The sequence below is a fragment of the Nannobrachium achirus genome (assembly GCF_963921795.1).
Source record: "Nannobrachium achirus genome assembly, chromosome: 13".
Lineage (NCBI taxonomy): Eukaryota > Metazoa > Chordata > Actinopteri > Myctophiformes > Myctophidae > Nannobrachium > Nannobrachium achirus.
The window spans coordinates 37,874,287-37,892,783 of NC_137833.1; the positions used below are offsets into that span (position 1 = coordinate 37,874,287).

Genomic DNA, 18,497 nt, shown 5'->3' on the forward strand with positions numbered 1-18,497 from the left:
CATATTGAACCGTTTTCCCCTGCAGCCATAGTGTAAAATACTGTTAAAATCAGGGTGCAAAGATGGACAGTGGTTGTAAATTGGACAAACAGATAAACTCTGCGATGAAATGTAGCATTTTGCAGTGGAAGCTCTTATCTAAGGTCAAGTCCTTTTATAGGCCTACTTAACATTCTTTTATCTCGACCTGACTAGACTACTGTAATGCCCCTTTGGCCTTTGGTGTTAGCCAGGCCCCACTTTCAGTTGCACTTTCTCCTAGGTGACCTCAGGCTCTGAATAGACCTTTTATTATATTGCCAAGAGATAGGTTATATTATAATTTAATTTATATAAATGTATTAGAGAATTAATTTTCTCCATTGACTTTAATTAAAAATAAAAACTTTTCCCAAATATGGATTTGATGTCTGACATCATCATATCTGACATTAAAGACCACACGAGACTGACAGAGTATGTCCATATATAGACCACATGAGAATGACACAGTATTATGTTCATAAATGGGAATTCCAAGATATGGGCTAAATATTGATGACATCAGGGATCTCCATATATGGGCATGAAAGGGACATGGACTGACACAGAGATCTCCATATACAGTATGGCCATTCAAATATTAGAGAATACGTTTTCCCCATTGACTTGAAAGGGGAACATTCAGGGGCAGGGTCCAGGGATCTCCATATATGGGCAAAAAAGGAACAAGGACTGACACAGAGATCTCCATATATGATATGGCCATTATTTTCCCCATTTACTTGAATGTGGAAAATTCACATGGTTGCGAAATTTGCGTCATGGCAACCACACTTGCAATTTCCAATTGCATCTTTCTAGTTGTATTTACCTGCATTATCTGCCGTTACTCGCCTGACAGTCAGCAAATGTGACTTCAAATACTGAAGGCAGCCCATCCAGAAATTAGGTTAATTGTGTTTATATACACAAATATCTGTTGTTTTAGCGACTAAAACAAACTGAAATAAACTCTAAGGCCAGAGGGACAAGTTGCTCAACCCTACCGATAGGCAACTCCAAAAATAATTAACTCCAATAACCAAGCTCTTCCCCCCTGGGACACGCCAACTAACAAATAATAATTTGTTAGTGTTCTTGTTTGTGTTAACAACAACCCCGAACAGTTAAAACACACATTAGACATCAAACAAACCCAAACTCTATATTATCCTGCAGTCCATCCCCCTAAAGACTAGGACGGGCCCCCAACAATGAGGGAGCCCACGCGAAACATGAACATTTAAATTATGTTATTAACACTAACTTAAATAACCAAAATGCAAACAAACTCAATATGTAACCATGGAAGTCAGTAGGATCAGTGGTGTATGCATGTGTGTAAATGAGTGTAGCATGTTCTGGGTGTGCATGCTTTCTTCCATCTTAGGAATATCGCCCGAATTAGAGCTTTTCTGTCACTGGATGACGCTAAAACATTAATTCATGCCTTTGTCTTTTCTAGACTCGATTATTGCAACGCCCTTTTCTCTGGCTTGCCTAAAAAAACTACAGACAGACTACAAGTCATCCAGAATGCATCTGCCCGAGTTTTAACAAGAACTAAGATGAGGGAGCATATCAGTCCAGTTTTGGCTTCGCTACACTGGCTTCCGGTTGCCTTTAGAATAGATTTTAAAATTATTTTGCTTGTTTTCAAAGCCCTTAACTCATTCCCTGCCAGGCCCGATAGTCCCGAGATTATTCCAATGTCTTTCCCCGCCAGGCCCGATAGTCCCGAGAATTAAAAAAAAAAAAAAAGAAAAAATCAAAAAAAAAAATTTTCAAAAATTTTTTTTGACCCCCAAAAATGGAGTAGGCATGATAGCAATCGCGAAATTGCATGTTTAACCCCCATAGCAACCCCATCTTTCAAGCATGGCAGCCATTTTGGCAGCCATCTTTGTTAAACATAGTGGCTGTTATCTCATGAATGCCTGAACGGATTTCCATTCGGATTTTTTTGTTTGAAAGCTGTGAGCAATGTGGACACACGTGGTGCATTATCTAGGCATGGGTGTGCATGATCCGTGCACACCCAATTACATGGAAGTCTATGGAGACGAATGGCAGGTGGGAGTACGGAGGTATGTTAAAATGGCGGTCAATGTGTTAATGGCCTGGCACCTTCCTATCTTGATGACTGTCTGAATAGATATGTTCCTGGCCGTCCCCTTAGGTCCGCTACTGCTGACCTACTTGAAATTCCGAGCATTGAAATGAAAATTAGAAAATACGGTGAAGCTGCTTTTTGTTTCTATGGGCCGACGGCCTGGAACCGGCTCCCATTATATCTAAGGCAGTCTACCTCGGTGGACAGCTTTAAGTCTCAACTTAAGACTCATCTATTTTCTATTGCTTTTAGATAATCCTACCCTAGCCTAACTGTCTTTGCTTGTTGCTATTCTATTGTTATTGCTGTTATCTTCTGTGTTAACGTTTTATTTTACTTTTGTTTTGCTGTATTGTAATTATTGCCGTTTTGTTTTTTTATATTTTGTTGTGTGAAGCACTCTGGGCTGCATTTTTGTATGAAGGGTGCTATACAAATAAAGTTTCATTCATTCATTCATGTGCACAGTTTAACCAACTACGTTGCGTTCTTCCGACTAACCCCATTACTAACCCTAACTGCACTCGTAGCCACGTAGACGGCGTAATGAGTCTTCGGACTGACTTGTGGCCCCCTGGAGTGCTCCCAGTGAGCTGCATGGTGTGAGACAGGTGGGCCAGATCTCCACTGAGGGCACACTCTGCCCTCCAATCATCCTTTGAAACACAGACACCAGCTTAGTAACCAAGACAACCACATGCGCTATAGGTTGTATATACTTTATTTTATTCTATTTTACATCACATTGGTAGTTATTCAGCTTTTTTGTAACTGTATAAGCTGATAGTGTCCGTCCGTCCATCCAAGTGGGAAGAAACCCCTTTTTGTTGTGTTAAATCTACTCTCAGTTCAAGTTCTTCCAATCAGGAGAGAGAACTCATACAGGATAAACAACTGAAATTGGAAGTCATGAAAAGAAATGTAAATACAAGTTGGAGAGACGGGGAGGCCCATGTTACTGAACAAACACTTTCTAGCAATGATAACTACAGAGTGCTCACACTCTGTATTCTGATAATACACTCTGTATTCTGATAACTATCAGAATACAGAGTTTAACTTGTTAACAAGTTAAAGTTAACTTTCTAAGCTATCTTAAATTACATTTACAGTATACTGACTTGCAGCAATGCATTCATGGACATTGCCCAAACGTTCTGCATTTGGTAACTTGCCGTAAGCATAGACGTTTACTTGAAAGCCACCCACACAAATTCTTAGTAGCACTATAACACAATTAACCCAAGTGTCAAACTGAGATAAACTGAGAGGATGGAAGAAAAATACAATAAAAGAGTATTAGAGACTAGCAATGCAATGTGTTTCACTACACCTGCACCTTGGGGGAACTTTGATACTGTTTCCCACAGTCCAACTCCACAGCCAGGAAAGGTCTTAACGGGAAGATTTACAATCTATAATCCCCTTCTCCCTGAAAAAAGAGAGCGAGAGAGAGTGTGTGGAAACTTTAATTACATTCTCTGGTACTGAACTGACATGTGATTCCTTACAGTTCCAGAGATAATGGGGATCTGGCCGTTTGTGCACGCAAGAGGGGCGGTAGTGTTACAGTACAGTGACCCCAGTATTATCCTTTCAACATTACACCGTATTGATTCTCACTGACTTATCAATTACACTGACTTGCACTTGCTTGCATATTTCTTTGCAGTTATTGATGCGTTATAGAATACTAGCCTATTAATAGACCAACACTAAAGTATAAGTAAGGGCTTACTATTGTACATAAGCAGCTCGTCTGCAAGCTGCAGGGTTCACATACAGTATCTGCACACACACACACACACACACACACACACACACACACACACACACACACACACACACACACACACACACACACACACACACACACACACACACACACACACACACACACACACACACACACACACACACACACACACACACACACACACACACACACACACACACACAAATTCTGTCCTTTCTTGCACGATTATGCTTAAACTGCACCAACCTAATCGGCTGTATAAAGAATATACTGTGAAGTTGTTTACACAAAGTTAGGTGGCAGCTACTGGGGGGAAATGCTGTTGGTGTATACATTATAGATTATATGCACATGTTGTACATTTGATGATGCTCTATTTTACTCTCTTTTTTGCACCATTTTCTTTAAAGCAGACACTGTTATCCAAAGTGTGAGATCGGAATAGCAGAGTAAGCATGAATTCTAGTCTGCAAACAAGGTAAATAGCCACCCAAGTAGAGTGCAGAGAGAAAAATGGAGCACCAAAGAATCTAGGCTACCAGGTAAAGAATGAACCTAGCATCTGTCAAGTCAACATGCTATCGAAAATAGCATTTACCTTATGCTGGGGCTATTTTAATTTAATTTAATTTAGATTTATGCTCACAAATATTTCAGTTTTGCATTTACATGTGTAATAATAGCAATAAATAATGGGCGTAATTTCTCATTATTAGTTGTTTGACACTATTTTGTCAATTGCAAGATCTTTCAAGGCCTGCAAATTATATTTGTGTATTTCAGACAAAAGGATTACCTTTCTGTTGTTAAGTCTCTTTAGGGCATCCCGAACACAACACTACCCACATTTAAAATCATATTCACAAATTTTCATTGAAACTTTCATGTTTCTCAGTTGTTTTTTGAATATATTTTACAATAACTACTCTGAAACGGGGTCTTCTCAGGGCAAGATTCTGAGATTAACAATTGGACATGAGGCAACTACACACACAACCCCATAACATGTATGTATATATATTTGGGCACCATTCATTTAAGAAATTAGCAGACAAGTTACTGGAAGATCATCAGTCAACATGTGTGCACTTAACTCTAGGCAAGTAGCAGGAAATCTCAAGAATGGCAATGTATTGTGTTCAGTACACCACTGAAGCATGTGCTATTCTCAATTCTGGTCACAACCAGTCTGACTAGCTTCAGGGATAGAGCCTCGTATTATCCTGGTTCCACTTTGCATTGCACACGCGCACGCACATACACACACACACACACACACACACACACACGCACACAGACCTTTGCATCCCTGTAGCTTTACATGAAGAATGATCTCTGCGATTTTGATTTCTAAATATTTTTAGAAATATTCTCCCAGTGCTCATCTGTCTGCACATCTGCAACATTGAGCACTGTGGAGTAGCGCCCTGCTGCGTCCCTTCCCCGAAACCTGCCAGGGTAAGAGGCTCGACAGGCGTAAGCGCACAGCGAGAGCCTGCCATGTGGATAAACCTCTCTGCTGGTTCCACCATGAAGCTTGCGTGGTCGAAGGCCGCTCAAACACCCAGCATGGACGCACTGAACCTCCTCCTAGTCCAGATTCCTGCTGGGATTAGTTCAGGTTGCAGGCCAGGACTGTAACAGAAAACCCTGTCATAGCAGAAACAGTGAAACACACACAAATGCAGTTGTATCCACACTCAGCAAATCTTGTACTTATGCAAGTGCTTTGGTTGACTTTGTGTTGTGGTTTAACCGTTGTGTGAATTTAGGGGTGTAACATTTAATCAATAAAATAAAATTGTGCAAAATAGATGTAGAAGTTTGGCTTTTTTTGCGCACCAATGTTGTAATATGACGTATACAATAGGGCTTAGGTGGTTTGGTGGATCTGTCAATTTAGTCACATTTTGTCACAAAATTTTTTGAAGAAACAAATGCTTCTCGATTATTCGATTTATTAAGAAGATACTAGATAGTTGCAACTTTGAGGGAATGCTTTGTGGTTCTGCATAGCCGCCAGTGAACTGATGGCTTAGCATGTTGGGCACTGGACAGGTTCCCATCCCTACCCGGTCCACTGACATCATGGGGTTACTGCACTCCCATTATAAAACTTTATCACACCAAACTGTCCAGGGGAGAACAGTCATGTGAGGCCTTCGGTCGACCTTCAACCGGTTTGAGCCAGTCTAAACCAGGTTGGGCCAGGAAATGACTGACGTTGGCTACAGGCTCTCAGCCAGAGGCGAAGCAAGGTGCTATGTGTGAAAGTGAAAGAAAATGACCAGGGTAAGAGATTTACAGCACATGAAATAGTTGTGTGAGAGTAGATTAACATCGCTGCAATGGCTTGAAGAAGGCCAGCCAGAGTCTGAGATATATTTCTTCAGTATCAGCCTCTCTCCATGGCTAGACAGAAAGAAAGGGGATTAAAATGTACCCTGTGAAGTTAAAGGAATGTCAAAGGGCCCTTACAAGAGAAATTCGTTTTTTACCCCTTCCTGTACCACTTCACAGGAAGTGGAACACCAGCCAGCCTCGCTCAATGCTAACACCGGTCAGTGAAAAGCATCTTAGATAAACATTCATTTTCCTCATGCTGGGCCAAATTCTTCATCATATTGGTACTTATTCCTCATGATCTTATATCTTGTGACTGTGCCAATGACACAAGTCTTCTCCAAATATGCTGTAGGAGCTTCGATACGGTTTTGTGGGCCACGTTCATTTCAAATATCGCAAAGGAAAGAAAGCTCATGCACGAGGCTTTACTCTGATAGAAAGAAAACGAATTCATTTTAGCATACATCATATATATATATATATATATATATATATATATATATATATATATATATTAGGGGTGCAACGATACACAAAATTCTCGTTTCGGTTCGGTTCGATATTTTGGTGTCACGGTTCGAAACTTTTTCGATACAAAAAATAAACAGAAATGTCCTTGATTTATAAATGTATTTTTATAACTATGTATTATTTTGTTTTAACTTTGAACAATACGGTACCCAACCTATCGGGTAGTGATTCTCTAAGTGGGCTCTGCGGACCCATAGGGGTCCTTGAGGGGGTTCCAGGGGGAATGTGGATGTGGAGTGGTATTGTATTGTATTGTTCGATACATCGATACAGGGTCATTCGGTTCGATATTTCTCGGTTCGATTCGATTTTCGATATTCGGTTCGATATGTTGCACCCCTAATATATATATATCACGTCTAAATATACGATGGTTACATTTTAAAATAATCTGTGCTTCAAACTATAACCGTCTGCTTTCATATCACATACACTACCCAGAAACATGCATTCAAAAACACAGCAAGTAAAGTAGTCTTCTCAAGAGCTTTAATCATACATAGAAATTAAGTTCAACAGTACCATTCGTTTAGAATGTTTTAGCAGTATGTATATTTAGTGTAAATAGCATTACTTTTTTTCTTCTTTTTGTGATGAGGAATATCCATAGGGATGATAGAAGCTACACCAGAGAGATAAAGAGAGCGAAGAGCTGAGAAGAGACAGGAGTACATGACTAAGTTGCAACACCTCAGACTACATTTTAAACACCTCAAAAGGCGACATTTATCTGTGGTTTATGTACCAGTGTCCGTCCTCGATTATGTCATTGTATCTTTTTTTTACATTTTTTAATGACTTCCTACTGAAGAGCAGCATTGCCATTTGAATCATTTTTGGAAACAAAATATTGACATATAGTGTCACTAGCTCCGTTTGATCAATGCCCTATGATGGAGTTACTCCGATCAAAGTTGAGCGGTCTTGTATGGTATCTCTTACATATGAATCTTATGAAAGCTGTGTGTAATTTGTGGGGCAATCGCTTTACAACGGTCCTGACACAAAAGGTGGTGGGGGACAGGGTGAGCTGGAGTGGAGCACATTACTGCAATGAACTGTGGCATTGTAGGCATGGAAAGGATTGACCGCGTTTGTCTGTCTGTCCATCACATGTCTGTCTGTCCTTCCATCCATCCATACATACATTCATCTATCCAAAAAATCCGTCCATCGATAATTAGACCACTCAGGGGAGAAAAAAAGAAAAACAAAACATCACAACGAGACAGTTATTTGTGCTACCTCATAAGCGTCAGAACATTTCCAATTGGCAACAGTCCCAAGCAAAGAAATGTAATCGATGAAACGAGAAAAATAAAATAAAAAAATAAAATACATGTACAGGACAGGAAGTTGAACAGATAAATCCCAGAAGCGGCTGTTTTTTTTTGTCGGTCCATGCCTTTTTTAGAGTAGCTAGGCTAGCTCGGCTAGCTCCTCTCCTGGGGAGTGTGTGGGGAGAGGGTTCTGACAGTTCTTTTTTTTTGTTTTTACGGCTTTGCTCTGTAGGAGGCTAGCCGTCTATAAGGGGTGAGAGAGAGTGAGTGTGTGTGTGTGTGTGTGTGTGTGTGTGTGTGTGTGTGTGTGTGTGTGTGTGTGTGTGTGTTTTCCCCGAACTAAACTCGCGCTGGACTGATAAGCGCCAAAATTCCAGTAGGCCAACTTAATTCTTTCTTCTCCCTTTCACCCAAACTGTCAAAGCTTCCGCTTATACTTTGTGTGTGTATACAGTATGTGTGAGTGTTTATGTGTTTGTGTGTCGAGTTGGTAGAGTAGTAAGAGACTTCAACTTCCCAGGGCCGGTAATGATGGAAGCTGCTGCTGCTGTTGTTGCAGTAGCGGTCGAGGCATTACGGTGGCGCACAGGCGGGCGCGCTCACACGGGATGAGCAGAAAGACCGCGTGTGGGCTTAAGGCTGGGAGGAGGTGCTGGAGGGGGGCTGCTGCTGCATCGCTGCCACCGATGAGGCCGCCACGTGCTGAGACATGGCTGCCGGGGAGGACATGGATTGGACCATGGGCTGGGCTGGCGGGGGCAGCGCAGGCTGCTGAAGCTGCTGGGCCCCCGAGTGCGTGTTGGGGGAAGGCGGGGGCGTCGGACGTTTGAATTTGTCGGGACTAGCGCTTCTTCGCGGGGACGGCCTCTGTTGGGGGGCGAGAAACAAAGAAGGGGAGGGTAGAGAGAAATACCAAAATGTCAGTTGTGCATTTTGCGTGATTTATGCTTATTGCGTTGCAAGCCTTGTGCATTCTGTGGTCTTGGTGAACAGTTCTCTATCCTCCTCAAATGGTTGCATTTCATTTAAAGCCAATAAAACGTAATTAACAAGGACATATTGATAGAGGTTTGGGTTGCGTAGTTACTTTGCCATGCAACTAGTACAATCGGTGAGATATCTTGCTCTGTTGATTAGTTAATTGATAATCCAATAATCTATCAATGACGCAAAGGAGCAAGATGTCTCGCCAAATTTACTACTGACGTCATGAGGTAATTCCACACATTCTATCCAAGTGTCCTTGACACCTGACTGGAGAAATTTTACAGCAGGTATAAAATGCAAGCTCATAAATGATGAATGAATAGGATTGATAAATAACTATATATAGATAATGCAGGTAATAATTCACACCTTATTTGGCCATCATCCCTCCTGTTATAGTATTCATGGAACATCTTAATGATGTACCATCCATCGGTCTGTAGTTAGAGAGTGAGAGTGAGAGTGTGTGTGTGTGTGTGTGTGTGTGTGTGTGTGTGTGTGTGTGTGTGTGTGTGTGTGTTAATTTATTTTACACACTTGACTCCATAACTACTTCTTACAGTATGGGAAGTTAATCATTTAGAAAAAATGTAAATGACAACCTCAATTTGTACAGCACTTTTCTGAATAGAAAAACTATATACTTATTAAAATACAGCAATGCTATAATTAAAAGGAGTAGTTCACCCCAAAAAATACATTTTCTAGCAATTACACCCCTCATGAAGCCTAGAATTCATGGAGATGTTTTGTTTTTGAGCCATTCCCGAGTCAATAATTAGACTGGGTCATCGTTTAATAGGAGACTCAATGGAGACTGGACACATTAGCATCTCTCTGCTGGTCATCAAATTATTGGCTTGGGAATGCGACAAAAACAAACATTTACGAATTCAAGGCTTCATGGGGTGTGTAATTGATAGAAAATACGATTTGTTGGGGGTGAACTAGTCCTTAAAAGAATAAAAGAACAGTAATGCAAGAAGGATAAAACTAAAAACTAAAAAGCATAAAAACAATGTCTAAGAATGTAAGTGGCTGCTCCAGTAACAGCCAGCTGGCACTAGTCATGAAGCTTATCTTTCTTTCAAGGCTGAGAGAAACGGAGAACAGTACACTGACTGCACAGCTCCTAAACAAGGTGGGCAGAGCCATAATCAAGAGACTATTTCTAAAACACTCCGTTTCTCTCTTTGGCACTATGATGGACCCAGTCTGACAGTCTCTATATAACAGGTTTCCCAGCCTCATCCAAACAGGGACCAAATGCCTTTAACCCATTTAGGCCTGAACACATTATGACGCAATATGTTATGCTTTAAATATAAAAAAATAGCAGATATACAAGCTCACAGCGCGGCACTGAGTGCCGCGCTGCGAGCTTGTAGATCTGCTATTTTTGAAAAATCGTGAAAATTCGAATTTTGACCCGATTCTATAAGTGTCTTTTGAATCCTTCTAAGATTTTGGGAAAAAACCTATGTTTCTATATGTCAGCAATCTGGCTAGCCATCGTCAAAGAAAAGGTCCTTTTCACTTAACTGGAGCTCAGTCAGTCTGTTCTTGAGAGACTACTATGTCAGGGGTGCTCAAACCTTTTCACGTGAAGGACCCCCAAAATGATATTTATTTGGCCACGGACCCCCATTTCAAAATATCTAGTTCCAGGGACCACCCAGAAGCAAAATTTGAGTTACAAACGTTCGCTTTGAAAATACATATATTCAAAGATTTGCACACATTTTCACGACTTTTTCAAAAATAGCAGATCTACAAGCTCGCCGCGCTGTGAGCTTGTATATCTGCTATTTTTCACTGGTTAAAGCATTCAATCATTCTAGGCCTAAATGGGTTAATATACTACGGTCTGATTAGGAACCTACTCCTTTCAAGGTTCCTGCCCTGATGAAGACCTGAGGGTCGAAACAAGTTGGCCTTTTCATTCATAAAGCCTGTTCTCCTCTTTTAACGTCCTAAGTGCCCCGGATCTGCCCGGAGTGGCCGGATCATTCCTGCCCTGATGAGGACCTGATGGTCGAAAACACGTTGGCATTTTCATTAATAAAGCCTGTTCTCCTCTTTTAACTTCTGTTTTGTTCATGTTTTCTATCCCGCTGGATCCAGGAGCATCACCAACACTCTTTTACATTTACGTTTTAATTCTGCTTTTCATTCTGCTTTTATCATTGCAAATAAAAGTAACTGATCATACACTCCTCACATTGAGAAAGGAAGAAGATGTGTTACAGTAATCCTTCCTTCTACCTGTAGAAATGAATGACTATAATGCCAGAGAATCACATATCCCACACAATCCCACAATTCATATCATGGCTCGACACCTAGGTCTATTTTAGCATACTGTTATCTATTCTGGCATTTTGCTGTCCACTGTTGCTAGGATTGTGGTCTACTGTTATGGCTTTGACAGGCAGAAGTTAATACATCGTGGAACATTGTTACCATAGACGGAAGAAGGGAGGCTGTGGAGGTAGAGCTGCCTTTCCTCAGAGGAAAAAAAAGTAATGGAAGAAAATAAGACAAGTATGGGAAAAAGTTGGAGGGGAAGACGGAGGAGAGAGAAAAAAGAAAAGTGTGATCCCCAAGACTGAGCTGTGGCCTGGATTAACTCCCGGGTGGTCTGAATGATGACAGAGGGAACAAGCTGACCTGGACTATACCATATGCCAAGTGGGATGATTATGAAATGCCTTGAGGGCAAATTTTACCCTCTGTCTAAGGGCATGTTTTTATAAAGTCATTGATGCACGAATTTAAGTTAGTACAACACCCCGTTCCCCTGTATATGGTGTGGCTATGCAGGAGGCTAGACGATAAGAGGGACTTCTGTGTGTGTGTGTGTGTGTGTGTGTGTGTGTGTGTGTGTGTGTGTGTGTGTGTGTGTGTGTGAGAGAGAGTAAATAAATGTACCTCAATTGGGTTCCGGTCCAGAATCAATGGGGGTACATTTACCCGTCGGGCAAGTACAGGTCATGTTCTACTTGCCCAAAGGTCATGCCCACTTGCCCGAAAAGACAATTGTCCATTATAAAATGATAGGTAGGATTTAAATTACCGCTCAACTAATTTCTTTACTTTCTGTGGGTGTGCGATAAAAAAATGTCATACCTCAATACCTCCAAATCCAAATACCTGCATGGCTATGGCTGAATATGTCTATGGTTTCACACTTGTTACATTCCAAAGACCAGAAGACAGAGCGTGCTGGCCACGGTCAGGTGTTTAGACAGATATCTTGTGTTGTGTTTATAGACGGTTGTGTCCTCTCTCAAATTAGCACTTGCCCGGTCGGGCAACCTGAATGCAAACTTCACCTGCCCGAAAGTTTTATTTACCTGCCGGGGGCAGGTGGGCAAGCCTTAGTGTCAATGCCTGTAATCAATAGAAAAAAAGAATAGAATTTTGGGGGGTAAGTACTCCTTTGAGAGTAGGCGTCAGATTTGATCTAGACATGATGGGACCTAGTGACATGATGGGACCTAGTGACCTGAATACACGCAGACCGGGAACCTTTCTCAGGCCAAGAGAGACGTGGACATTTTCTAATGCTTAATGAATGGTGACAAGAGTGACACGTTGAGTCAGAGAGGCTATTCTTCTGTGTGTATAAAGTGTATAAGCCTTACTTAACCCAGCAGGTCAAACTCTCAGCAACTGAAGCATTTCTCTTTTGCTGGCTAAAACCAGAAAAGTTAACTATCCAGTTCCACACCATGAAGTATTTGAGTCCAAAAGTTACTTTTTTCACCTGAACAGCATAGCCCGAGTTGCAGTGATGGGCAGTAGCGAGCTACAAGTAGCGACGCTACATAGCTTAACTACATTTATCAGTAGTGTCACGATAGCGTCGCTCCTTTTGAACCAAATAGCTTTTTCTGTAGCGTAGCTATTTTTAGACCCCAGTAGTGACGTTTAGCGTCCAACAAACGCTACACGTTACTATCCCGGTGAAAATTGACTGCTAAATAAAGTTTGTGAGGAAAATAATTCCCAGCAGATCCCCAAACATGTTGTTCTGCACAGCGCTGCTTTCACTTCATTCAAAGAACCTCCTCTGTGTGTTAGAGAAGCGAGACACTTCACCCCGCAACGATATGGTGAAGTGTTCAGAGAACGTCTGAGAACAGCTGACATACAAGCTTACATCGCGTCGCAAATGCAACCTTTGTGAGCTTGTAGATCTTGCGGGCAGAGCATAAATCAGGCTTGAGGCGCTGCAGCCATGGACAGTACTCGACCCGAGTTCTTGAGTAAGAGTACAGAGTCACGAAAAGCATCCGGAATGGCAGCGAGGGTGGGTCAACAGTATGAAATCTCAAAACCCTGTTTATGATGATCTCCGTCATGACTCAAGATCATTTGTACCTTAGTTAGTGAGAGAAAAATCATGTTCTTCCAGCAGTAACATTTGTAGCCTTTATGGTACCCTATGGGTCCAAGTGAAATCGTTTTGGATCTGCGTTGTTTAGGCCCCTCAATGGGTGATTACATTTTGGGGTCTATCGGATGATGATACATTAAAAAAATGAGTTCCTTCCTCAAACTGTTTGAGTTTTGGACCAAATCTGGAATAGTAGCAGAAAGTGTGATCTGATGAAAATATGGTCAATAAGGGGGTTTTAGCAGGAATCCAGGGAAATAGTTTTGATTGTAATAATAATCTACAGTTCAAGATTTATTGTCATGGGTGAAAGTGGGCAGAACGGCCGAGTACGGCGTCCCGCAAAAAAAATGATGTGCCGTGAGTCTGACATGCCGTACCGGTAAGAGGAGGGAGAGGAGACTGTCAAATAACCTACCATCAACACGTAGCTCCAGTTTGTTTTTGTATCAACGTAATCCGTGCCGTTTACTTTGTGTATTTACTCCATGCACAGAGATGTTTTGTCCATTTGCGAATTTGATATTGATAATGAAGTTTTAATATAATCAAGTGCTTTTTGTGTCAACATTAAAACATTTCCATTATTTAAATAAATCATTTTATGCATGATACCATGTGCTTGTATTTCTTCACTGTAACACTGATGATGGCCTAGAGCCGAAACACGTCTGTCTGCCTGTTAAGCTGCTGCTGCTGCATCATAAATAAAAAAGACTCCTAAGAACCTAAAGTGAGTGCGGTTTATACCTTGAATGCACGTGTTCAGGTAGCACGAATGAGGAAAACAATAATGAGGAGATGAAGGTTGGGGTATCGTTCCGGCAAGAACTTCCAAGTCACCCCTGGTAATAGGCCAAATGTAAAGCAGCCTGTATAGTGCCACCATGAGGCCAATTTCCTTGGCCTACTGGCATTGTGCACAGATTGACGCTAATCACCGACTAAAGGTGTTTCTGAGATTAGCTGTGCAAACACACACGCACGCACGTGCACGACTCACTGAAACATAATCTCTGATTCCGGAACTGATTTGGAATCACAATGTGAGCCATAAATCTTTCCCAGTATTTCTTCTTAATTTCAATAGTCAGTATGAAAGACAAAGGAGAATGACACACATACTGTACATACACGCCAGGGAGTTGCACCAGGAACACGATGGAGACAGCATTTACATACTGTACAATGAGTTGAACCAGGGACATGATGAAACGGAATTTTGGCTCAGCCCCCCCATCATTTAATTGATTGGACAACATTTGACTCACAATTGATGATTGCCATGACTGACAACACCAACCAGAAAGATGGTTACATAAGAACATAATAAGACTAGGATTGAAAGTTTATGGACAATCCATAATCCCACTACAAAGACAAGAGTGATAGTGGAGATAAGATAACAGAAAACGGAAACAAATGGCACTGTGGACTGACTATTATGTCACACATTCACTTGTTCTCGCTCTCTCTCTCTCCCTTCCTGGTTTTAATAAGGCGTTTTGAAGCAATCACCTCCATCTCTCAAAGGATCAATACACACAGCATCTAGAGCAAAAGGACATTACTGAGGATTTGGCACCACCCTAATCTGATAAATGCTCCAAAGTGTGCTATTCTACGAGGCAAGCCAAAACAATGCATCTGCACACAGATCGACCCCGTTTTCTCTTTTGCAAGGATTTCTCTGCAGGATGGTAGAAAAAGGAGGGCGGGGCCCTGCGGAGGACAATGCACTGTGAAAGAATTGTGATCCGAGATGTCGCCCTGCGATGCATTAGTCATCCAGGTTTCCCTGAATGAGAGGCAGCAGAACAGAACAAATACCCTCCTCCCTCTTTTGTCAAGAATGCTACTGGGATAACGTTTAAATGCTAGGAACAAAATGAGGAAGAAAAAGTTAATCTCCTTTGAAAATGAGCTCCTGCGGAGAAAGTGGTTAGCACCTTCTCAGTCACAGGAACTTTCCCTGAAATCCATAACTTTTCAACTACAGGAACCCAATTCCATTGTGGTTCCATGGGAATAGTTCCTGGAGGGAAAAGAAATCCCTGTTCTCGAGTTGGCACTTAGCACTAAACCCCCTCTCAATGATGGTCCTGGAACTCTCCCATGGTAGAGCCAGCAGCAATGAACATGCTGGTTGCTCATACACTACTGTAGATTTTACTTTAACATGGCTTACTGTACAAAAACAACACGTTATTCATTGTATACTGCCAATTTTATGAATATGTGAGCTTTACAGGAACATATTTAGAGAATACAACTGCGGGATTGAAGGGATAAATACAGTAGAATACCGTATATTCACTGCTCTTGCAAACTGAAGGGGTTACTCACCGCTACGGCGTGGCCGGAGGTTCCGTGGACGTGCAGAGCGGGGGTGTTGTAGTGGGAGATGCCGGCTCTGGACAGAGTGGCCGGGGGGGTGAAGCCAACCGTGTGGCTGCCGTACGACAACCCTGGGATGAGGGAAGAAAGACGGAGTTGGTGTCACAGCAATACTTACAGTAGGTGCCATAATACAGGCAATCACACAGTGCCACTGTATTTACTGCAGGGGTCTTCAACATTTCAGGCCAAGGACCCCTTAGTTGAGAGAGAGATGAAGCAGGGACCCCAACAACCTGTTCATAGATTCGATATAGTTTCATCGTTTGACAGCACAATCATCAGTGTATTTTGGATTCATGTCAATTTGTGTTTTCAGATATTTAACCATTTGAACCGTCAATACTTAATAAACTTGACCTTTCACTCAATACTTCGTCTGCCGATCTACAAGCTCACAACACCTCGCAGCATGAGGCATTGTGAGCTTGTAGATCTGCTGTTTTTGGCTAAAGTTCTCAGGAAAAAAAAAGTTAATATCACACAAAGATTTGGAGGACCCCCTGTAGTAACTCTGATGACCCCTTGATTTCCTTTATATATTGCTCTTGGACAAATGGGAATGTAACAAATGAAATTGCCCAAAATGGTGAAAAGAATGAGGGAGGGTGGATTATGTTGACTTTGGTTCGGCAGCTTATAAACGTTTATGATTCCATGCACCTTTTATTTTACAACTGCATGGTTCAGATATTGTACGAGAGCTGTGGCACACAATTCTGCATGTTCCAGGGTTTCTCTGCTCAATATCCATAAAACTCAATAGCAATGACGTCAATCCACCTGTGGAGATTTTTGCACAATTAAGGCAACCCAAAGGGGACAACACACACACTCTACATACCAGAGGCACTCCTTCATGACAATGTATGCGATGGCACACATAAATTCCAAATGACATTCACATCAGTTGCTGGCTGCGTGGCAACTAGGCCACTTTGGTACCATTTAGGATGGGACAATTTAGTACATTTGTACATTTGATAGCTTGAGCACTCTGCATGGACAATGGCTTTACCACTAGGGATGGAGATCGAAACAAGGGTACAGGCCAGGGTAAACTCGATAACAGATTTATTGAGTACCAGGTATCAATAAGCTTTGGGCTTATCAAGCCTGTTATTGAGCACAGCGGCCCATGACCTCATGTTTAAACAATCAAGACAAGAGGTGATGAAGAAATTATTACAGTACTATTTATAATATAAAGTCATTTAACACTTATTGCACACTAATGAATGATTGTTTTAATGATTTGCAATGATAATATTTGTTACTTTTGTCAATTGTCATCTTCATAGATGGTCAGCCACAAACTCAGTCATAAAAAAGATACCAGTTCTGTTCAGAATTTGTCGTCTCACGCCTTTCCACGAAATATTAGAAAACGCTCAATAGTGGGCTCGATAAAAGCTCGGCTCAATAAGCAGGATCGATAAGATGCTCATTATCAATACAAATTAATGAGCTCCATCCCTACTTACCACAAAAGGAAGTGGTATTCCAAAAGGATAGACTTCCTTCTATCTACTAGGCATGATCGTGTTTGATCCCCATACCAACCCCATCTTTCAAACATGGCAGCCATGTTTGTTTAACTTTATTTGAAGAAAACATGATGGCTGCTATCTCATGAATGCCCAAACGGATTTCCAAGCAGATTTTTTTGTTTGAAAGCTGTGAACAGCGTGCACATATGTGGTGCATGATCTATGCATGGGCATGCATGATCCGTGCACTATGGATTACATGGAAGTCTATGGAGACTGGGGAATGTTTGGCTTAAAAATTTCCATTTTTAAAGGGCAGCGTATGTGGGCATGGTGGCGACCCATTTCAAATGTTTATTATTGTTATTATTGTTTTGATAATACATAACTTCCCATCATGTTTGCTAAATGAATCATTACATTCTGCGTTGTTCCAAAGGAAATGACACCGAGAGTGACTCTCTTGTTCTCTAAGAAGTATCATTTACAAACACACCCGGTGCGTCAACTTGGTTGCCATGCCGACAGTTTCTGGGGAAGACTCTCTCACAGAACACCAGGAATCATGTACAAACACACCCTGTGTGTCAGCTTGGTTGCTACGCCTATAGCTTCTGAGAAAGACACTCACAGAACACCTGGAATCATGTACAAACAGACAAAAGTGTATGTAAACCCTCAGTAGGGATGGGTATCGTTCACCTTTGAATCGATAAGATACCTTTTTCGATACTTGGGAATCGATACGATACCCTTTTCGATAGCCTTTTCGATACTTTTTATTTAAGTTTGAGGTGATGATGATGATCACACAGTGTGGCGGAGCGGAGAGTATACGTTGGATAATCATCATAATAATAAACATTATAGGCTATTGTCGGCTATTTTCTACAGTAACGAGTGTAGCCTACTAAAGAAGTCATTAAACTCTCAGTAGCCCAACTGTTACAGATGCGACCGGCCAGGGGTGCGTTCCAGAGTATCGAAACAAGGTATCGTTTGTTTTTACGTGAAACGATACCGATAGTATCGACGTCATGCAATCGATACCATTAAAAGTATCGCAGACGATACCCATCCCTAACCCTCAGTCTGGTTGCCATGTGTAGAGTCAGTTGCTAAGGAAGACAGCTGATGAGACCATGCAAACCAGGCCATCAACAGTCACAGATGA

General features: G+C 41.5%; 1 protein-coding gene across 1 annotated transcript in view; it reads right to left on the reverse strand.

Moving 5' to 3' along the window:
• Positions 1–7,291: 7,291 nt before the first annotated feature.
• LOC308296459 (coiled-coil domain-containing protein 6-like) overlaps positions 7,292–18,497 on the reverse strand; it is a 31,974-nt gene continuing 20,768 nt past the window's right edge. The window contains exons 8-9 of the mRNA XM_080739747.1: positions 15,783–15,904; positions 7,292–8,914 (exon numbers count right to left, since the gene is read on the reverse strand). Coding sequence (XP_080595873.1) covers positions 8,681–8,914; positions 15,783–15,904 — 356 coding nt within the window. The 3' untranslated portion in view covers positions 7,292–8,680. The remainder of the gene's footprint in view (positions 8,915–15,782; positions 15,905–18,497) is intronic.